We start from the raw sequence: 25,000 nt of genomic DNA on the forward strand, positions 1-25,000 counted from the left end.
CCGGGCTTATGAAACAGAAAATAATCTTGCACTCTGGTCATGCGTTGAACTTTGAATTTTTATGTATCGTGCCTACGAAATTAGTATCTTGTTTCTGAGATGCGCATTTGGAATATTATAATAATCCTAATCACTATATTTTCTACGTATTCTATGCAAAAAGAGAAAACGCATCTCTCAATTTGCTGCTTTTTATTTAATTGAGTGCAAAGTTCATGGACACCAGAAAGATGTCTAGCTTTCATTTTGTGTCGCAAGAATATTTTACAATGTTTGACAAGCTTCCAAACCTTTTATCGTATAAATTATAGCTGAGGTGGGATGTTTCTCATGGATTTTTGTGAAATCCTATGTTAATTATTTAACATATTTAACGCAGCTGACAAGACCTGCTAGAGCTAATTCATGCATGATGAGTTGCTTGAAGATTTATGACAAATGATTTGACGTTTATATCCCAAAGTGACCTCAGAAGAATTTTTGAAGAGCTTTCCTCAATGATTTGTCTAAGTTGTCAATAGAAAGTAACTGAGTTATCTCCCATTTTAACTGCCGCCATCAGCATACCATATGAGGATAAAAACAGACATAACCGACCATAGAATTGTACATAGTAATTCAATTGAGCTTTCTTGTTGGTTTGAAGTTATTTTACCATTTTTCTCTTCCTCCAATGTGAACTAGATGCTTTGCTTATTTGGTGTCTTGTTAAGCTATTATTTGCAAAGTGTTTGCTATTTTTACATAACACTGATGCAACCATTTTATAAGAGATATATCGGGAAATTTCCTTTAAACAACTTTCATTGTACGATGCCATTGCCTTTGAAAGATTTCTTTTGCAATTAACAAGCTACGTTTATGTTTTGAAATGTTTTGTTTTTTTTCCTTTTCTCAGCCAACGTAGATTTTTAACTCTGAAAACAAAATGAGCGCAAAATTCGTGATACGAATGATTCTAAGACATATTTCATAAATAATAGTTACAATATATAACACCACTCATTTCGTCTGCATTACAGACATTATGGACATTAATATCTCTGTTAGAAAATATATAAAATATCCTGATTTCACCCTCAATGTGCATCAGTTTGTTCCGTGTCCGTCAGCCTGAAAAAAATATATTATTTAAAACGTGTCTTATATAGAGGCCATGTACTAAGAAGTGACTGACCATTAATGTTTTAATGAACGAACGCCGTGGGCATCAGCCATGCCATTCCAAGCATCATTACATTTTCCCACTTGGCCAACAAGTCTCTCAGAATTAGCAGTTTGTTGTTTAACTGGCATTTTGCCTAGTCAAAACTAATCATTATCATAATTTTATTTTATTGGTTTATGTTTCAAGAAGTAAGTTATGATCTCATAAATTTTCTGAATTATATATAAATGGTCTCATAAACTTGGCTGATATTAATCATAATTAAAATTAATCACAACATATGTAAACATATTTAAATTATAACATTAAAGGAAATGCTCTTGGTGTGTTTAATAAACGCCGCGAGACAATATGTTAATCTTCTTTCACTGCCGTATGCGAGTAGATGAAATATAATTTAATATTTTCAAAATGTAAATACTCGAAATAGCTGAATGAATGAATAGATAAGATATTCTACAACTCGTTCTTTGAGGATGAGAGATCAAATCCACAGTAGCCGATCATGTGTGTTATGTCTAGATAATTTATCTATTTAATTCCGTGTCCTTTAAAAACGAAAAATAGTTTTCGAATGGAATAGATATTGATTTTTTTTTTTAATAATTGATAAGCAAAAATGATTTCCGTATTAATGCGTAAGTACTGGCTCTTGGTACCCAGCTGAAATTAAATTGGTTTTTCAGGTTCAAATTCAATTTGCTCAAATAACAGTCTCTTAACATAATCCCTGGGATATACGAAAAATATATATATTGAGATTATTCAATATACCCGTAGCTGCATTTCTTACGTTTGATTTGCTCTAGCTTAGTTCATATCCAGAAGGTATCAGATCAATCGCATTCTAAATGTGATTAAGCCGGCTTGATTTCTTATTTCTTTGTTGCCCACAAGGGGCTAAACATAGAGGAGTCAGACAGAGGGATTAAGTCGATTACATCGACCTCAGTGCGTAACTGGTACTTAATTTATCGACACCGAAAGGATGAAAGGCAAAGTCGACCACGGCGGAATTTGAACTCAGAACGTAACGGTAAACGAAATATCGCTAAGCGTTTTGTCCGGCGTGCTAACGTTTCTGCCAGCTCGCCGCCAATCGGCAAGCTGGCTTCATTTCTGATCAGTGTTTCTTACACTCTCTTTTAATTGGTGGAGTGTGATGTTACTACTATTTCGAGAAGATCAGGTAGCCATATTTATTTCTTGATGGAAATTTCAACATAAATACAAAGAAAGAGCTTCAACCAAAAATCAACTCGAGCTCCCGGATTCTTTTGCCTGTTTCATTAGAAACGAACTGTACTTAGGCCAATATATTTGTTTATATTTTAATAATGAACATTCTCCTCTTAATTTTGGCGTCTTAAGAAGGAGAGATTAGAAGCGTGTATGAATTGGTGAGTAACAATAAAACCAAGCTAGTGAAAGATCTTTCGCAAGGCCTAATTTGACATTCTGATTAAATAAGTAATAACAAGTATATTCATTTATTCTGTTCATGACTAGCTTCCTTCTATTTGTTATATGATATATTCACAGCTTTACTGCGAGACTAACAAATTTACTTTGCAATCATAAAACTGCCGGCATCATGGAGAATTGTCTTTATAATAACATCGGTTCAAACTATGCACTGTGTGTAGAATATAGCAGGCGAAAACTGCTCGGAAGCCCATTGTATGGATTATATGTGTAGTTCAATTCAAGCGTATTTGCGCATGCTCAGCAACGTAAACATTACTTTTAGGAAGTCGTATATTCAGCTGATTAAGAAACTGAATGATTATTGTCGAAAGAGCAGGGGGATCTGAAAATTACTTCGGTATAATAAACTCAATATAATTTTTGCGTCCCGAAACTAAAACGAAATTGAGAGCTTAGCTTACCACTTGATGTATTTAACTTTTACTTGTTTCAGTCATTAGACTGTGGCCATGCTGGAGCACCGCCTTGAAGAAATTTTAGTCGAATGTATCGATCCAGTATTTATTATTAAATACCGATACTTATATTATTTTTTGCCGAACTGCTTGGTCAGAGGAACGTTCACACACCGGCACCGGTTGTCAACCAGTGATGAGCGACAAATACAGACACAATGACACATACGAAGGGTCTTCATTCAGTTTCCGTCTACCAAATCCACTCCTCACAAGTCTTTTGGTCAGCCCGAGGCTATAATAGAAGACACCTGCGCAAATAGCTTGATTAAGCGTGATAGACTATTTGAACACTGCTTCCGTCAGATCGACATTACCTGTAAAAGTACACAGTGTGTCACGTGTATGATGTGGAAGCGATCACAGAGCAACGTGAATTGAATCGCGTTGCTCAGAAACACAATGCACCGCTGGGTCCTGTAATCGAAACCACAGTTGTGAGACAGTTATTTCGAATGCAGCACCCAGGTAAACACGGAAATTATCTGGCGCCAAGTAGCAACACTTATTGATAGTGTAAAATTCTTCAATAAGGAAACAACGCATCACCTAATGTAGACCTGAAAACGGTTAAAAAAAGATGGTCACGGTTGGAATATCATTTACCATTGTGGGTCTGAACGGTTAGTTTTGAACTGAGGCTAAATAACGACAACAACTGCAACTAATATTGGTGGTGTAATATTGTTGCGTGTTTCGCTTTTCGCCAAATTTGCGCTGAATTACAGAGGAATGAAATCGAAACTATTGTATGCTTTTGGCGTAGTTTTGCTCTCTGTAACTCATATGCGTGATGTCCGTCAAACTGTAGAAGATAGGTTGGTGGGGCGCAATGCTAAAGTGATATTGTAATTTACATGATGCCAGACGTTTGGCCCTTAAATACTCATAAATATTTCCCTGCCCTGTGAATATTGTCAATCACAGTTAGTTTGTTAACAATTCAAATCAGAAATTATCTCGTTTAGAATACAAAGCAACATTTCCTTCCTTCAATGAAGGTTAAAGGCGGTCTTTGTTGTAGTTGTTTAAATTCATCGTTTTCCCCCCTCATCGCATGGGATGACGGTGTTTTCTTGTATTGAGAATGCCACTGGCGCCACCCACGAGTGTGTGTGTGTGTGTGTGTGTGTGTGTGCGTTTGTGTGTGTGTGTGTGTGCGTTTGTGTGTGTGTGTGTGTGCGTGTGTGTGTGTGTGTGTGTGTGTGTGTGTGTGTGTGTGTGTGTGTGTGTGTGTGTGTGTATAGTGCTGATGCCGTAAGGATGGATGGCCGTCTCTAGGTTCATCGCAAGATGTTTATATTTCCTTATTATTCATAGAATTTGCAATTAAATTGGCTATTCACGACTTACTTATATTTCTTCAATTCTGCCCGGTAACACAATTGTTTTACAATAACATAATTGTGCAGTTCCTTTTGTTGTCACCGCCCACATCGTCACCTTCGTCGTTGATTTTCTTCACAGTGAAGGCGGTATTTATAGTGTTGCTGCTGCTGCTGCTGCTGCTGCTTCTGGTGGTGGCGGTGGTTTAGGTAGTGATAATGGTGATGATGAATGCGAATGTCGCAGTAATAGTACTTTAGTTCTTTGTTCTTGCTGTTGTTGTTGTTTTGGTTATGTCTTGTCTTCGCCTCAAACCATATTGTTCCTGGCTGAATTTCACGTGATGAATTAACTTCTAGCTTTTGAATAAAGTTAACGATCTCAACAAAAAATTTTCGCTAGTTAAGACAAATCTAAGAAACAATAGCTGCCAGAGTACAATTTTGGTCAAATGGCCAAAATATGAGAATTCTCTCATTCAGCAAACCGATTTCTAATGATTTCGCTATAGAAAGACCATATGAAGTACTACGATATCAATAACAAATTTATAATCATAAACAATATCGCACATAATACATACGAGTATATGTGTCTAAACACGTTTACGTATAAGCATGTGTGCATAAGAGAATATTCATATTTAATATATATGTATAGCGTATATACACTTTATAAGCATGTGTGTGTATACATTTAGACTTTTACTCTTTTACTTGTTTCAGTCACTTGACTGCGGCCATGTTGAAGCACCGCCTTTAGTCGAGCAATTCGACCCCAGGAATTATTCTTTGTAAGCCTAGTACTTATTCTATCGGTCTCTTTTGCCGAACCGCTAAGTTACAGGGACCTAAACACTCCAGCATCGGTTGTCAAGCGATGTTGGGGGGACAAACACAGACACACAAATACACACACATATATATATACATATACATATATACGACGGTCTTCTTTCAGTTTCCGTCTACCAAATCCACTCACAAGGATTTGGTCGGCCCTGGGCTATAGTAGAAGACACTTGCCCAAAGTGCCACGCAGCGGGACTGAACCCGGACCCATGTGGTTGGTAAGCAAGCTACTTACCACACATCCACTCCTGCGCCTATACACTTGCATAGATTTATATACTATATGCTAATATGTATGTGTTTGTGCGTGCATGTGTATGAATGTGTGTGTTGTGTGAATGCGTGTATGTATGCATGAGGGTGTGTGTGTGTGTGCGTGCATGCGTGTGTTAGGCTTTTTTCGCTGCTTTCAACTTTTAAGGAATTCAATAATTCAGTCCTACTGTGTTGCATCTCGGGCAAGTGTCCTTTAATATCGACACGGGGTGACCCAAGAAATGTGGAGGAATTTCTTTGACAGAAAGTGAAAGAAGCCCATCGTTTACTTAAATACTGTAGAACCTCGCAGTAGGAATGCAGCAATGCACAAGCAATTTGCTGTACGAGCGGAGGCTCGTGCGAATTTTTGTCTTGACTTAGGAGCAGAAATCCGCAGTACGAGCGAATTTCATACAAGCGACCGCTACTCGGCGCTGAGCTCGCACACGCTCTCCTGTCAAACCCAGTCTCCGGTCGCTCAGTTCACGTGTTTATCTCGTTGTGGCAGCATCCGTCGTGTTTTTCCCAGTTTTTTTGTTTAGTTTTGTGCATATTTTGCTAATATCTTATAATAATTAGTTGTGTTAGTTATGGGTCCTAAGAAGGTTAGTGTAAAGGACAACGTTGTAAAGAAGAAAAAGTTGATTACGATAGAAATGAAGGAGGAAATAATTGATAAACGTGAAAGAGGAGTGCGTGTAGTGAACATAGCACGTCAATACGACCGAAACACGTCAACGATCTGCACCATCCTGTAGAAAAAAGGACGACATCAAGGCCGTTAAATCAGCAAAGGGAGTCTACAGGCTATCCAAGCAACGCATTTCTGTCCACGAAAGGACGGGAAAATTGCTTCTACTGTGGATCAACGAGAAATAACTAGCAGGGGATACGATTACGGAGACCATCATCTGTGAGAGACCAGGTATCTCGTGAAGCAGATCTCTGGAACATCCACGTAGGAGACATCAGCAGACGTATTGTAGGTCAGTCGCGGCTGGTTTGATAATTTCAAGATGATGACTGGTGAGGAGTCAGGTATGGAGAAGCAGCGAGCTGTTACACGTGCGTGAATACCGGAATACCGACAGCTCATCTCAGCCGAGAAGTACATCGCACAACAAGCATTCAACTATAATGAAACGGACCATTTTTATGAAGAAAAAAAATGCCCAGAAGAACCGACATAATTGCAGAGGAGAAGAAAATGCCAGGACACAACCCTATGAAAGATAGGCTAACTCTTGCACTTTGTGTCAATGCGAGTGGAGACTTGAAGATTTAGCCGCTTTTTGTCTTCCAGTCCGAAAATCCACGAGCGTTCAAGTCGCACAAAATCCTGATGGAGAAGCTGCAGGTCATGTGGAGGGCAAACGTTAAAGCCTGGGTCACCAGGCACTTATTCTCCCTGTGAGTCAAACTTGTTTTCGCACCAGCAGTGAAAAAGTATCATCTGGAAAACAATCTTCCTCGCAAGGTTCTTTTCATCCGCCACTATGCTCCTGCACATCGTCTTAATCTCGAAGATGATATCCTGGACGAATCTAAATTTATAAAAGTTATGTACCTTTCATGCGACACCGCCCCTATCTTGCAGCCCATAGACCAACAGGTGATTTCTAATTTTAAGAAATTGTACATCAAAACCGTTTTGTCGGTGCTTTGAAGTTACGGAAAATACAATCTAACTATTCATGAGTTTTGAACGGAGTACTACAGCATTGTAAACTGCCTGACAATCATCGATATGGCCTGACTGTGAAGCGGAGGACAGTTAACGGAGAATGCTATCTCTTCGAGTGACATAAAGGTAGTGTCAGCAAAGTGGCAGTATGCTTCTTAATTTGTAGAAAAACATCATCCTGAGAAAGTATCTACAGGTCGTGCAGCTGCTTTATTTAATGACACTTCTCTGGCGCATTTTCGTAACATTTTGAAACGTAGGAAGAAGCAGGCTTCTCTTGATATGTACCTAATGAAACAACCTGCAAGTGTAATAAGTGACGAAAGTGTGTCTAAAAAGCCTAAATTAAGAGAATTGAGAGAGAAAAGGCCAGAAATTGTTCTTCATGAAGTCTTAATAGCAGGAGATTCTCTTTCCAAGTAATATTCCTACTCCTCCTCCTCCTCCCCGCTATATCGTCTTCCTCGCGCACAAATCGTCCTATCTTTAAGGTAATTCATTTAATAAAACCAGTTTACATATTTCTTACGTATTCTCTTTTTTAGAATCGTCATTTTATTTGTAGCTACACTTTTTTTGTTTCAAAACCCATGAAAAAATAGTTTGGGGTGGACTTTGGTGGCTGGATCGGATTAACTATATTTTAGTTAATTTCAAATGGGGGTAAAATTGATTTGTAAAACGAGTAACTCGAGTAATTCGTAAAACGAGCTCGGTCATGGAACAAATTAAACTCGTACTGCGAGGTATCACTGTATATATATATATATATATATATGTATATATATATATATATATATATATATATATATATATATATATATATATATATATATACATATATATATATATATATATATATATATATATATATATATATATATATATATATATATATATATACATATATATATATATATATATATATATATATATATATATATATATATATATATATACATATATATATATATATATATATATATAGAGAGAGAGAGAGAGAGAGAGAGAGAGAGAAAGAGAGAGATTTAGTGAGAATTTACAAAAAACAAAGGACGAAGACGGGTGTATAAACAACAAACAGATGTATTAGTGTAACGCTGGAGAAGTAAGAAAGTCTTTTACGTTTCGAGCCTACGCTCTTCGACAGAGAGGAACACAGAAATAAACAGGGAAAGAGAATGAAAAAAGGTTTAGTCGCTAGCAATCTATCATGGCAAATGCCGGACAGAGGGGTCACACACGAGAGCTAGGAAGAAGGGGAGATAATAAAGTAGAGATAATCCGAAAATGTTGGGTGTTGGGTCGAAGGTCAAGGAAATGCTGGAGTGCACGCAGCCCCTCGTGGTGAGGGATCACCGTGTATAAGCTCTTGATGTCAAGAGTGAAGAGAAGTATAGAGGAGCCGGGAAGGTAGGAGAAATAGTTGAACAAACGAAGAGCATGCTTGGTGTCATGGTTGTAAGAGGGGAGAGAAGTCACTGGAGGCGGGGGAAAGAACAAGGTCAAGATATCTGGAGATATCGGAGTTTGGTGATATCTTGAGTTATCTGGAGATAACTGGAGCTCGGTGGGGCAGTTGCAGGCGGAAACAATGAGGCGGCCAGGGTTGTTAGATTTGTGGATTTTGAGGAGGAAGTAAATTGCGGGCGTGCGAGGTTAAAGGCAGTGGGGAGACGGGAGGAGATGAGCTCATGGATAGTGGAGGAGACAGTCTGTTGGTATCTGGGCGTGGGGTTGGAGGGCAGAGGGCAGTATGAGATGTCTTGACGTTGGCGGAAAACATCCACCTTGTACAGGTTCGCACCGCACCACCACGGCTCCACCCTTGTCGGCCGGTTTTATGATGATGCCCGTGAATCGTCGGAGATATCGAAGGGCTGAGAGTTCGGTTGGGGAGATGTTCAGATGTTCAATGAGCTCGTATTCACTGATAAGACCAGAGATGATTACCTACAAATATTTATCGAGTTATCTATGAATTGAGAAACTGCTTCATGTACCACCATATATATGTTGTATTACAGTCGATACAATTAATTGTAGGGATACTGTATTTCGTTTTTCAAACATATGTTACCAACTATATTAAAGGTGTATAATTCAATACTGTGTTCCACTTTTGTGTTAGCAGTGCATTACAAACACTTTTAAGTTGATCTTTACAGATTTTCTGCAGAATTTAGAGCCAGCTCTGAAAGTTACGACGTTTCGTATACAAGTGCCTCTTTCTTCTATCTTCGATCGCATTGCTTACATAGACGTATTCGTATACGAAACGTCGTAACATTCACTACTGGTTCTAAATTCCATAGAAAATCAGTAGAAATAACTTAAAAGTAACTTTTGTTACATTCGTACTGAGGTCTACTCTCGTGTCAAATATTGATAACCGATCTTCCACACAATTTCCCTTATGAGTTTGATAAGATAGATATTAAGCAAAGTATAGCAAAGTATAGCAAAATATTCCCACGGGCATATGGCGTAGTGGTTAAGATCGCGGGCTACTAACCCCAAGATTCCCAGTTCGATTCCAAGCAGTGACCTGAATAATAATAACAATAATAATAATAATAATAATAATAATAATATTAATAATAATATCATCGAAAAATACTTTAGGAATGAGAACCCAGGTTCGAAATTTCCCCCAAGACACCTGATGAAGGCTGGAGGGTATATCAGCCGAAACGTTGTGTTAACAAGAAACAAGATGAGGGCAAATATCCGTCAAATTTGAATAATATATAAATGGAAAGGTTCGATGTGAATACTTTTGCTTTTGAATTAAAGAATTAAAAAGTACGTACCTCGAGTAAATTGTGCGAAAAATCAATGTAAACCAGAATTTCCATCTTATGTATATTATCAGGGATTTTCGAGATTAAGTTGTGTTTGACATAGAACGACTTCACCTTTGGTCTTTTTTTACCTGCAACTTCTGGGAGTTTTGTTAATCTATTGTAACTGAAATCGTAAGTAGCCGTTGACATATAGAGAGTCTTTCTTATAGATTTTATGACATTGCGAGTGAAATCGCAATATTCCAGCCATGGTACCAAATGAATTTTCTTGGGAAGCGTACGAATACGATTTTGTGAGGCATATATAGTTTTTAATGAAAAACATTTATGGATCGCAGGAGGTAGAGTTTTTATGTTGTTGTTTGTGATATCGATCGACAGTAGGCATTGCAGATTGGAGATAGAAGCAGGTATTTTATTCAGGGTGTTATTTTTAAAGTTTATTATTCGTAATTTCTCCATAAATCCAATATCTTTGTTGATATTTTTCAATCTGTTGTTACTAGCAAGGATCTGGTAAAGATATGTGTAAAATAAAACGCGGATTAAATATGAAATTCAAAAAGAAAAAAAAATGTTATTTTGTTGCACTAAAGACAATGTATCAACTCCAGTGAGTATAACATCGAAGTGCAGGGGAGTAACATGCATTCATTTCTTTCATCGTGATAATTATTAATGACATTTCCGCAAAAACAAAAATGATGGTATCCAAAAATTTGAAACAACTTCCTGTTATAAGGATAATGATTACTAAAGCAAAACAACAACAACAACAACAACAACAACAACAACAACAACAACAACAACAACAATAATAATAATAATAATAATAATAATAATGATAATAATAATGATAATAACGACGACGACGAGGACGAAGATGATGATGATGATGATGATGATGATGATGATGAGAAATTACAAAGAAAAAATTTAGAAATTCAAAAATTCAACGAGGTGAACAACAGTATATATTGGCTTGGCAACTAAGTTCCCGCCGTTTTTTCAAATTTAAATCTTTTAAAAGGTTTAATAAAAAAAATAACAACTAGTTAATCAATAATGTATTCACCCTTGTTGTATACAACTTCTTCCCAACGTTGAACAAGATATTCAATACCTCGTTGGTAGAAATCACCCGATTTCGACTCGAAAAATTGATCCCACCAAGGTCCCAATTCTGCATCAGTATTGAACGAAACTCTGCGCATAGCATTTGAAAGAGACCGAAAGCGGTGGAAATCCGTTGGTGCCAAATCAGGAGAGTACGGCGGGTGTGTCAGCATTTCCCAACCATGCGTTTGAATGGCTTCCTTAATCATATTAGTGATATGAGGGGGGCGTTGTCGAGCAGCAGAAGAACTCCATGCTGCCGATTAGGTCTTTTCTGTTGAATAGCCGTGTTGAGTCGTTCCAAGTGTTGAACATAGAGTTCCGCGTTGACTTTTGATTCCGTACAAGCATTTCGTAATGGATATTCCCTTCTCAGTCCCACCATACGCACAACATCGTTTTACGCGGATGAAGATCTTGTTTCATGCGTGGTGTCGCTTGTTTACCGGGGCTAAGCCATTCCTTACGCTGCTTCATATTGATCTACAGGCACCGTTTTTCGTCGCCAGTAACGATTTGATAAAGAAATCATTGCTTGTGTCCATTAGTTGAGCGGTGACGAGCAAGCAAACCAGCGGAGATTGTACCACGTTGATTTTTGTTGTAGTCACTTAAAGCATGCGGAAACCATGCTCCATACTTCTGTACCTTTCCCATCGAGTAAAGATGCTTCTCTATAGCAGTGTGGGAGCATTCCATTTTCTCTGCCAGTTCTCTTGTCGTTTGACGAGAATTTTCGTGCAAAAGTTGGTTTAATTGGTCTTCATCGAACTCAACTTGACAGACAGAACGAGGTGTGTCTTTGAGGTCAAAATTTCCATTCCTGAACTTGGCATACGAATCACGAGCGGTTCTTTCAGCTATGGCACCGTCTCCATACACAGCACAAATGACGCGAGCAGCTTTTGGAGCCTAAGAACCTTGATAAAAAGCAAAAAGAAGGAGGTGTCGAAAATGCTCGTTTTTCTTAACTTGACATTCCATTTTAATGATTGAAAAATAAACAAAAATTCATTAAAATTAACTATAAAAAAAAAATTCCAAAATTTAAAAAAAACGCAGGAACTTAGTTGCCAACCCAATATATATATATATATATATATATATATATATATATATATATATATATATATATATATATATATATATATATATATATATATATATATATATATATATATATATATATATATATATATATATATATATATATATATATATATACTTGAATATATATAAAGGGTAGCAAATCTTTACAAATTTTACTACCAGTGGCCTAGCATGTATAAAAAGTCAATAGACAACATATTCTCAATATAAAATACAATAGAAATTACTTATAACAGGCAATTTCTACACGCTAGAAGGCAGTCAAAACGACAGAAAACCACAAAACATTAAACCATTTCAAAGGGAAAGAAAAAATAAAAATCTTTTACTTCGTATTAACGGTTAGACCTATAGGTTTCGAATTCTTTTAGTAAATAAAATAATTTACTACGCAAATTCTCTTCAGTAACCAGTCGTCAATGATTAACATATAACAATGAGACAAAACGCAGAGAATTCGCCTAGTAAATTATTTTATTTACTAAAAGAATCCGAAACCTATAGATCTAACCGTTAATACAGGGTAAAAGTCTTTATTTTTCTTTCCCTTTGAAATTGTTTAATGTTTTGTGGTTTTTGGTCGTTTTGGCTGTCTTCTAGCGTGTAGAAATTGCAAGTTATAGGTAATTTCTCTTGTATTTTATATTATGTATATATATATATATATATATATATATATATATATATATATATATATATATATATATATATATATATATATATGTGTATATATATATATATATATATATATATATATATATATATATATACATATAATTTTTTTTGCTATCAGTAATTAAAAATAGAACAAGTTGAATTGGTTCATTTCAAGGTCAGGGTCAGCGCTCTCATTGATCGCTAGTAGTAGTAAATACATTTGACCTCTGCTAACCCCAAGAGTGTGAGGCCGCTTTTGTTTCCTTATCGCACAGGAATTACCATTGGTCATCTCTTCACAATCTGCCAAATCTATTTACAGACCTGTGGAATTTAATCTATTCACCAAGCTGTCTATCTTGCTCCTACTATTCCCTTATTTATGATCATCTCAAGTACAAAGCAAAAAATTAAACTAAACAACATTCAATATACCTCTTAATAATAAATGGAAATAATAATGATGGTAATAATCGCGATGGTGGTGATAATGATAATATAGATAATTTAGCTAAAACTCATGTCGGATCAGAGGAAATATTAACAATGAAAAATAGTATTAAAAAAATGAAAATAATAATATCAGTGATGATAATAATAATAATAATGAAAGGACGTGGTTGGAATTTCACTATGCTTTGATTGGTGATACATCTAGTGATGGTGTCACAATAAAAACACTGGTAATTGAGCAACCTGATAGTCACTACATTATATGAGTGACAATGAAGGAACAAAATATTATGAATAACGGTGGTAACGAAACTGAAGCGCTTGATGGTGACAGTGTTACACCCGGCAGACTCAGAGATACTGGTTCGACTCCAGCCTGTCGTTATCGAGCAAGGAACCAGCACACTCAGCGTAGATGGAGCAAACAAATGAATGCTGTGGTCATGGAGTGTTACTACCCGAGCAAACCTGTAGATGAAAATGGTGTTCATCTCAGGGGATACCGATAATGTATATATGATCAATGGAGAGAAAGAGTATTGTTTCATATCACTGAACAGAGATTATGTGATCAAACTAGAGCAATAAGAAAAAATCATCATTTCACTGAAGTAGAGCTCGAAGCTATCAAAAGATGGGTATTGGAAAACAGCAGAAGAAACGATGAAAATACAGTTCCTACTGATAAAAGTAATCTCATAGCAGAAAACAGAGGTGAAATCTCTAATAAACCACAAGAAAGAACATTGATACCTTACTCGATGACAGACATATAGATGATCTAAAACAAGACAATAAAACTAATAGTGACATGACAGATGGGAAAAAGGCAATTTTCGACAGAATAAAGGCAAGGTTACAGGAGAACGATAGCGACATTATTTGCAACCTTAAAAAGGTTGATCGATGGAAATTGAACCAAGAAAGGAAAAATGTAAATGAAATTCTGGAATACATCAGAACAAAAAACATCACAGAAACAAACGATTTCATTAAGGCAGCAAGTATTGTTGTAGCAGAAAATGTGGGTGTTGAGGTCACGAAAAAGAAACGTAACGGGAGTGACAAAAGAAAAGGACCATGGTGGAAAAGAAGAATACAAACGGGGTTAGATATGCTCTCGAAAGACATTTCTGTGCTAGACCGAAAAGAAAAGGGGTGCTTAAAAGCGAACAAAAATACAGGGCACTGAACATGAAGTATGATATTGAAAGAAAAAGTCCGAAAGCAGAAATGGCGGAAATGAAACAGCGCCTCGTTGTAAAGAAAGCAAAGATGGTAAGATACGACCAAAGAATGAAGAGATACCAGCAGAATAGGTTATTCAGAGCAGAGCAGAAGGGATTCTAAAAAGAAATAAAGGGAGAGTGTACAGATGAAAAGTTGATACCAGATTATATTAAAAGTCAAACTGTTTGGAGAGACATCTGGAGCAAAGACTAGGAGCACAAGAAGGATGCTGAATGGTTGTAAGAACTGAAACAATAGTCTGTCCAAAACAGGCTGAAATAGTCATTTCAGTTAGGGAATTGATGGAAATCAGCCAAAAAATGGGCAACTGTAAGGCCCCGGGACCAGATGGAGTTCAAAGCTACTGGATCAAAAGATTTGGTGAATATCATGCACGAATAGCTGCACAACTCAACACCTTGTTAAATACCGACCGAGTAATACCAGAGTGGTTGACAGTGGGTAGGACAGTGCTCTGCTTGAAAAACATCGAAAAAGATTCAGTCTTATTTTCAAGCATCGAAAATGGCGAGACCGCTTTGTCACAAGAATTTATTATTTCACATGTCCCTTGAAAGCTAATTTAAATAGCGAAAACCGGTTCGATATCAAAACATCCATAAAATACATACATAATAAAATAATTTTTTTTATTAAAAGATATTAAACTATGCACAATGAAGGTATTTTTTCCACTTTTTATATATAATTTCCACATATTTTCAACTCACAATTTGGCCACGTGGTGTATACTGAGTCTCCATTATTTTTGGTCCCTATATTTATATATATATATATATATATATATATATATATATATATATATATATATAGGCGTAGGCGTGGCTGTGTGGTAAGTAGCTTGCTTATGAACAACATGGTTCGGGGTTCAGTCCCACTGCGTGGCATCTTGGGCGAGTGTCTTCTACTATAGCCTCGGGCCGACCAAAGCCTTGTCAGTGGGTTTGGTAGACGGAAACTGAAAGAAGCCCGTCGTATATATGTATGTATATATATATATATATATATATATATATATATATATGTGTGTGTGTGTGTGTGTGTGTGTGTGTGTGTGTGTGTATGTTTGTGTGTCTGTGTTTGTCTCCCCAACATCGCTTGACAACCGATGCTGGTGTGTTTACGTCCCCGTAACTTAGCGGTTTGGCCAAAGCGACCGATAGAATAAGTACTAGGCTTACAAAGAATAAGTCCCGGGGTCGATTTCCTCGACTAAAAGGCGGTGTTCCAGCATGGCCACAGTGAACTGAATGAAACAAGTAAAAGAGTAAAAGAGTATACATGCATGTTTGTATGCATGTGTATGCATACATATATGGATGTATATATCCGCTAAAATTTCTTCCGTGCCCCAGCATGGCTGTAGTCTAATGACTGAATCAATTAAAAGATATTTATATATGTGTGTGTGTGTATGTGTGTGTGTGTGTGTGCGTGTGTATGTGTGTGTGTGTGTGTACATATGCACGTTCTCTTTATATATTTATATATATATATATATATATGTGTGTGTGTGTGTGTGTGTGTATATGTATGTGTGTATGTTTGTAATCACATGCATAGCGAACTTCTTAACGACAGTACAGTCTCGTAAGCAAGTGAATACAATGTCTGAGTGCATACGTGTGTGTGTGTACGTGCGTGCGCACTTGTGTTTGTGTGTGTGTGTGTGTGTGTGTGTGTGTATGCAGAACGAGCACCAAACTAAATGATTCCCAATATTCAATTCCAACACTCAAAATCTTGTTTTGAAGTTCTTTGGACGATACATCAAGAACTGACCTTGGCTAACGCTACACAACATTTCATATTTTACAGATGCTATCTGTGAATAGACATCCACTACCGCAAGCTCATCACTAATTCCGTGTCTTTCTTATCGCTTCATTTTTTGACTTACATGTTTTATTTTATTTTTATATATATAATTTAATGTTTTGTTTCTCGGTTCCTTCTAGACTGAGATTGTTTGTATTCTATTCAATATGTTCACTGCTTTACGTTGGAGCTTTCATTTTTACCTCCATGTCTTCCAATGTATATACACATACATATATACGTACTTACACACACACACACACAAACACATATATATGTATACATGTATATATGGGAGAATATACAAATAATAACAACAGACGAGGACAGGTGGTCTAAATAACAAAAGTATATATTAGTATGACGCTCGGGAATACGGAAAGTCTTTGACGTTTCGAGCTACGCTCTTCAACAGAAAGAATACGGAGACAAGGAGAAAAACACGGAGAAAAAAAATTGAATAGTGTTCAGTCAACGGTCAATCATAATAATGGCCGATCATAACAATGGCTGACCGGAAGTTAGAAATTCTTATTTCAGGAGAGCTAAGAAAGGGGGAGATAACAAATGGTGATCGGGAACGAGGGGCTGTGTGTGGGAGGTACAATGCTGGTGATCTTGACGTATGTAGTGTGAAAATGGGGAAGGGAGAAAGGGAGAAAGTAGTTGGTCAGTTGTAGTGTGTGCGTGGTGTGATGCGAGGGTATTGGTGTGGTGTGCGTGGTGTGATGCGAGGGTATTGGTGTGGTGTGATGTGAGGGTGTTGGGAGGTGGGGAAGGCATGGGTGGAGTGTGGGGTAGAGGTAGGGGTATGTGGGTAGGGGTGGGTGGTGGGTGTAAGGAATTGGATGGGGTGGAGTGGGAAGGTAGAGTAGGAGTGTGTTGGGGTGTGGTGGGATGAGCTTATGAGGGGGTGTTGAAGAGGAGGGAGAAGGGGAAGGTGGATATAAGAGAGGGGGAAGATGGGTATGGGAGGGGAGAGGAAGAGAGGAGAGAGGGTGGGTGTAAGAGAGGGAAGGTGGATTGAGAGAGGGGGAAGGTGGGTATGGGGGGGAAAAAGAGAGGAAGAGAAAGAGAGGAAGAGAAAGAGAGGAAGAGAAAGAGAGGAAGAGAAAGAGAGTGAGAGAGAGGGGAAGAGAGTGAGAGAGTAAGAGAGTGTAAGAGAGTAAGAGTGTAGAGAGTAGGAGAGTAAGAGTGTAGAGAGTAAGAGTGAGAGAGGGGGAGTACGAGAGAAGAGAGTGAGAGAGAGTAAGAGAGAGGAGAGAAAGAGTAGGGGTGAAGAGAAGTGGGAGTGGAGAGAAGTATGAAGAGAGGTGAAGAGACGTACAAAGAAGTAGGAGTCGGAGCAGGAGGTGGGGGAAGGGAGAGATGGGTGGTAGGAGGGAGGGTGGGGGAGAGAGACAGGAGGAGGGGGTTAGATGAAGAGTGGAGGGGAGTTGAGCCCATGTGGCGCAAAGGAGCGAAGATAGAAGTTTAATCCCTGTTCACGGCGCACACGGGAGTCCGGATGGCCCCTGTGCATGGACAATCCAAACACGGACAGGTGTTGCCGCAAGGAGTGGCCAGCAGAACGGAAGTGGCGTGACACCGGGGTGTCATTGCCGACGTTGATATCTCGGAGGTGTTCCGCGAATCGGTCGGCCAGGCGGCGCCCCGTTTGTCCGATGTCCAGGGATTGGCAGAGAGAGCAGGAGAGGCAATATATGATTTTTGTAGACGTGCAGGTGAAGGAGTCGGTGATGCGATAGGGTCGGTGATGGGTGCTGGTGAGGAGGGTGGTGTTGGAGAGGTAAGGGCAAGTGCGGCAGCGTGGGCGGGAGCAGGGGAACGAGCCAGGTTGGGAGGTTGGGTTGGGGAAGAAGCTGTGGACCAAGAGGTCCCGTAGGTTGTGGGCTCGTTTGAAGGAGGGGAGGGGTCGATTAGGGAAGATGTGGGAGGTGGAGGGGTCGGACTGGAGGCGCCGAAAAGCTCGGAGAATGGAGCGTTGGAGGGGTAGGGTGGTGGGATGGTAGGTGAGGGGAAAAGGGAGGCGGGAAACGGCAGGGCGGGTTCGGGGGGGAGAGAGCAGATGCACGGTCCACAGAACGTGCTCTGGCAAGGGCGGTGTTGATGGTGGTGGGTGGATATCCACGCAGGCTAAAGTGGTGAGCCATGAGTTGAGACTGAGTCTCAAAGTCATGGCTGTCGCTACAAAGTCTGCGTAGACGGAGGAATTGGGAATAGGGGATGGAAAGTTTTGTGTGTCTAGGGTGGGAGGAGGAGAAGTTGAGATAGGAGTGTGAGTCTGTGTGTTTGTAGTGGATGGAGGTGCTAAGGGCGGAGTGGAGGATGCTGACCGAAATGTCGAGAAAGGGGACAGAGGTTTCAGAGACAGTACAGGAGAAGTGGAGGGCAGGATGGAAAGACTGAACGAAAGAGAGGAACGAGTCAAGATGTTCGCGGGAGAGTGAGGTGGCACCGATACAGTCGTCGATATACCGACCGTATAGTTCGGGAGTGGGACCAGTGAAACTGGAGAATATTTGGGCCTCAACATAACCAACGAAGAGGTTCGCGTAGTTGGGGCCCATTCTCGTCCCCATGGCCACTCCCGAGGAATGCTGGTAGATATCTCCCGCGAACGAGAAGCAGTTGAGAGATAGGACAAGTTCGGCCAGACGAATGAGTGTGGAGGTGTCGGGTTGTGGGTTGGGGCGTTGGTCTAGAAAAAACTTCATATGTATGTTTATTTGTATGGAAATGTATATGTGTATATGCATGCATGCATGTATATACGGACGTATGTATGTATGCTTGTATGTATTAGGGCATGGGTTATTTAGGTATCACATATGCATTTCCATACAATCCTAAAAGTATATACACACGCATATACATATGCTCACATATTCTCACACAAGATTGCCACCTCCTCACTTTTTTTGCTATATTTTTGTCTCGACGTTTTTAAGCATGTGTGTGTGCATGCTTATGTCTTCTGTGTGCGTGCGTGTGTGTGTGTATGCATGTGTATGCGCATGTATATGTACTTTATTAGTATTTGCCTGTGAGTTGTCTTTGTGTATGTCCGTGCATTCGTGAGTCTGTATGCAGGTATAAGCATACGTGTGTATGTGTGTCAGAGTGTGTATCTGAGATTCAGTATATAGGCGTATATGTTTACATGCGTGAGTGTGGATGTGAGTTTTTATCTGTTGGTCAGTATTCAAGTGTGTATGTATGCATGCGCGTATATGTATGTGTGTGAGAGTGCGTATGTGTGTGTGAATGTATGTGTATGCCTCTGTCCATGTATGTGCTTTATTAATATGTATGTCAGAGTTTGTGATCATTATGTGTGTGTGTGTGTGTGTATGTGCGTGTGTGTGTGTGTGTGTGTGTGTGTGTGTGTGTGTGTGTGTGTGTGTGTGTGTGTGTGTGTGTTTATGCTTCTTTATGGAAATATAGATTAAGAGTAAATGAGAGACTAAAGGGGAAGATGGAAAGAGAAAAATGTAGATATCTACGTGTACATTAATGCTTCATTGAGCGATAAGAGTGTTACAGTACAAGTGAGATTCACCATTTTGCTCGGTCCAGACAATAATAACCATTTGCCAAATAAGCGGAAGGGATACTTTTGGCAAGTTCCGTGGTTTTGGTGTATAGAAGTCTGGCCCAACATCGAGTGATACAATAATCAATACAACTGGTGTGGAATGAACTGCACTAGACAAATCTTCCGATGATCACTATCTAAAGAGAATATGTAAAAAGGATAGTAGCAGCCATTTTGAGTTTACATCAAAGGTAGGCGAGAGCAGTTATGCTTAAATAAAAGTGATACAGATAAATTGACGGAGACTTTTTGTTGCAGTTATTCTTAATTGAAAGAGCAATGGTAAAGACCACGAACACGTATACAAATATATTTACTCACACGCATACCCACCAACCCACATACACACCCGCATACACACACGCACACTTACACACACATTCACACAATGAAAGAAACACACAAATGTTTGAAAATAATAAAGTTATCCACTTAGTTAAAAGAAAAATCTTTTGGGAATAGATACAGGTCACTCGCTTGAAATAAGTGGTTCACCTCATCGCAAAACAGATCCTAAAGCTTTTAAGTGTGATTTCTATATGCTTTGTACTCTATTCTTTCATAATTTGATCGAAAAATTCCTTGACAAAGGTAATATTTAATCTAGTCATAATGGAAACGTAAAAGTTGTTCTCGGCAGCACTTAAAATGTTAAGAGAGATTCTATGCCAATTAGGAAGGTGAGATTTCGTGCAAAAAAATGTACTATTAGATGCAAAAACTATTTCAATATTATTTTGTTGTGAGCTTTCCACTGTAATATGTTTATAAGTGAATAGGGGTAAACAGAGTGACAGATATATAAGGGATAAACATAGATAAATAGATAGATAATCTGATAAACTTACAGATAAACCAACCGATATATGTATATACGTACATATATGCATATATATTATATACACATATTTATCCGCAGATACAATATTTATATATATATATCTATGGAAAGTTGCATATACATATGTACATATGTACATATGAATATATATACATACACACACACATATATATATACATATATATATATATATGTATGCATATATTATATATATATACATATATATATATATATATATATATATATATACGTGCAAACATACATACAAAAATACACACACATTCATATATATACATATATATACTTTCATATATATGCATATATACATATACATATATATATATATATATATATATATATATATATATATATATATATACATATATATATATATATATATATATATATATATATATATATATATATATATATATATATGTACATATATATGCATATATATGTACGTACATACATACGTACATACATGCATACATACATACATACATACATGCATACATAGATATATACATACATACCTACATATGCCCGTATGCGTGTGGGTGTGAGTGTGTGCTAGATAATGAGAATGTTTGTAGAATAAAGAATAGATGGTGTCAGATAAATACGGCAATAGAAAGATAGTTAGGTCAATGGAATATAAATGTTTGAACTAACAGTCTTTAAACAAATTTTAATTTAGACATTCAGATTTTATGATAAAGTAATTTACTTTCTAGAAATGAAAATATTTAAAATGCTTCGTAATTAACGACAGGCAAACTCATCATTAAATTATACGTATATAAATTGTAGCTACAGCTGATACGCAAGCGTATACAGCATAAATATTGATGTCGGTTGTTGTATGTGCGTGTATGCGATAGGTAGATAAACAGATAGATAGATAGATAGATAGATAGATAGATAGATAGATAGATAGATAGATTGATAGATAGATAGATAGACAGACAGAAATATAGACAGACAAAGATAGTGAGATACATAAAGATAGACAGACGGATGGACGGGCGGACAGACGGATGGACGGTTGGACAGACGGATGGACGGGCGGACAGACGGACGGACGGGTGGACAGACGGACGGACGGGTGGACAGACGGATGGACGGGCGGACAGACGGATGGACGGGTGGACAGACGGATGGACGGGCGGACAGACGGATGGGTGGATGGCTAACAGACAGATAAACGGACAGATAGATAGATAGATAGATAGATAGATAGATAGATAGATAGATAGATAGATAGACAGACAGAAATATAGACAGACAAAGATAGTGAGATACATAAAGATAGACAGACGGATGGACGGGCGGACAGACGGATGGACGGTTGGACAGACGGATGGACGGGCGGACAGACGGACGGACGGGTGGACAGACGGATGGACGGGCGGACAGACGGATGGACGGGTGGACAGTCGGATGGACGGGCGGACAGACGGATGGGTGGATGGCTAACAGACAGATAAACGGACAGATAGATAGATAGATAGATAGATAGATAGATAGATAGATAGATAGATAGATAGATAGATAGATAGATAGATAGATAGACAGACAGAAATATAGACAGACAAGGATAGTGAGATACATAAAGATAGATAGACGGATGGACAGGCGGACAGACGGATGGACGGGCGGACAGACGGATGGACGGTTGGACAGACGGATGGACGGGCGGACAGACGGATGGACGGGCAGACAGACGGATGGACGGGCGGACAGTTGGATGGACGGGCGGACAGACGGATGGGTGGATGGCTAACAGACAGATAAACGGACAGATAGATAGATAGATAGATAGATAGATAGATAGATAGATAGATAGATAGATAGATAGATAGATAGATACCATAAACCTATCTACTAGAAAATCAAAGCTGTAACTCCATGATTTTTATCCCACATTCATCGCATCCCCAGTAGCTTTGGCGAATTAATACAATTAGGAGAGTTGTGTGGGAATGTCTTTCTTTTTCTTTTTGTTTCTTGCTGTGAAATGTATTCCGCAGAGACAGAGAAAGGGGTGAGAAAGAGAGAATGAGAGAGAGTGTAAGAGAGAGAGAGAGAAAGAAAGAGAGAGAGAGAGGAAGAAAGAGAGAGAGGAAGAAACAGAGAAACTGAAAGAGTGTAAGAGAGGTATTTCATTGCTATGAGTCACTGAGACGCTGTAGACGAGACGTTGTCGACGAGACGTTGTCGACGAGACGTTGTCGACGAGACGTTGTCGACGAGACGTTTGTATTACTGTTGGGTATTGCTGAGGGTGAAGCAATAACAGTTGATAATATCCATACAGTCTTCCAGCCAACGTTGCACATAGAAAGGAATTTTCAGAGCACCCAATGTATTACGAGCGCTCTGATGCACCTATGATTCCGTAAATCGCATTCGTATTGTTATTTTGTATGACTTAAAGAAGGAAAAAGAGGTTTCCATATCCTCTCTAAGGTTCCAGTGACATGAAATGAAGGGAGGAAATTGCTCTCAAACCAGATTACTGATTTCAGACCGGGTGGACTTTGGTGAAGACTTATAAAGACAGGGGGCGCTGGTTAAGTCTATACAGCGGATATCCACACTCTTCGAGACCTAGAAAGCCCTTACGTCGGTGCACATTCTGCTGGAGGTGGCAACCATATCTGCCACAAATTGCACCCAACCAAATTAGAAATAAAGGATGTATTAGATGAAATGGGTCTCAATTCACAACTAATATTCTATTGATCATAAGTCTCACATGAGACTAAACAAATATCAATTTTAAGATTCGGGGTATTTAGGTGATCGCTTCATATGCAAGAAATAATAACCAAAACTCGTTCAAATCTTATTCTAGTGAAAGACATATGGCATAACATAGTCATGGATATCCAGTTTGATATGGATATCAGTTTCAAATTTTAGCACAAGCCCATCAATTTCAGAGGAGGAAGATGAGGCGGAGGAGGAATTTGATTTCAAGGACCCCAGTACTCAACTGGTACATATTTAATCGACTCTGAAAGGATGAACGGTTAAATCGACCATGGCGGAATTTGAACTCAGAACATAAAGACGGACGAAATGCCGCTAAGCATTTTGTCCGGCGTGCTAACGATTTTGGCAGCTCGCCACCAGTCTGTAATATTGACCGAATGTTCAAGTCTGAAATATTGACCGAATGTTCCAGTCTGAAATATTGACCGAATGTTCACAAATGCAGTGGCTTTGATGAAAGGTAACGAACAATAATCTATACGGTGGATATCCACATTCTTCGATATCTAGAAATCCCTTACGTCGTTGTACGTTCTGCAGGAGATGGCAACTATATCTACCCCAAATTGCACCCAACTGCATTTGAATTAAAAAACGTATTAGATTAAATAATCCAAAATTCAGGAAACCTTTGACTCTAAACACTCCCTGAAATTTATTCACGAGCTTTCATGCGGTCCATGACTACAGTAAAATACACTTGCCCAAAGAGCTACGCATTTAAATTAAACTCGAAACCATATAGTTGCGAGACTTAACTAAATGGACTGCAATTTATACGCTAGGTCAGACAGACCTAGGCTCAAGACCCTGGAACTCCCGAATCATTGGCTGAATGCGATTTCAATGCAGAACAATTCATATCATCGACGCAATATGTGTTTCAGACATATTACATGGAAAATGCGACTGTATTCTAGCTCTATGTGTCAATGACTTCTCATAGTTTCGTAAAAACATTACGACTGAATAATAAATCTGAGGATGAAAATTCATATTCTAGCTATAGAAGTTCCTCTTCCTGCTAGAAATAGTCACCCAATATCTCTGAAAGTATATACTAAAGGAAGCATATATTTGTTCCTTATTTAGGCTCCTGGCGTGCAGTTTTGAGGAATGGACATTAGTCGATGCTATTAACTCCAATATTTGTGTGGTTCCACATTTTATCAACCTCGGAGAAATGAAAGTAGAGTTGACCTCAGCTGGACTTACACTCAGAAGGTACAGAACCGGAATAAGTAACGGAAAGCATTTGTTTCGATGCTCGAAAAATTCAATAAAACGCAGTCTTAAGGCGGCCTGCTGGCAAAATCGTTAGTACACGGGACAAAATGC

At 38.5% G+C, this 25,000-nt stretch overlaps 1 protein-coding gene across 1 annotated transcript in view; it reads right to left on the reverse strand.

The window, feature by feature from the left end:
* Positions 1–25,000, reverse strand: part of LOC106871554 (uncharacterized) — a 92,402-nt gene that overhangs the window by 7,939 nt on the left and 59,463 nt on the right. The window contains exon 3 of the mRNA XM_014918057.3: positions 10,044–10,550. Within this exon, the coding sequence (XP_014773543.1) occupies positions 10,044–10,550 (507 nt within the window). The remainder of the gene's footprint in view (positions 1–10,043; positions 10,551–25,000) is intronic.

The sequence above is a fragment of the Octopus bimaculoides genome, chromosome 10, assembly GCF_046866305.1.
Source record: "Octopus bimaculoides isolate indiv1 chromosome 10, ASM4686630v1, whole genome shotgun sequence".
Lineage (NCBI taxonomy): Eukaryota > Metazoa > Mollusca > Cephalopoda > Octopoda > Octopodidae > Octopus > Octopus bimaculoides.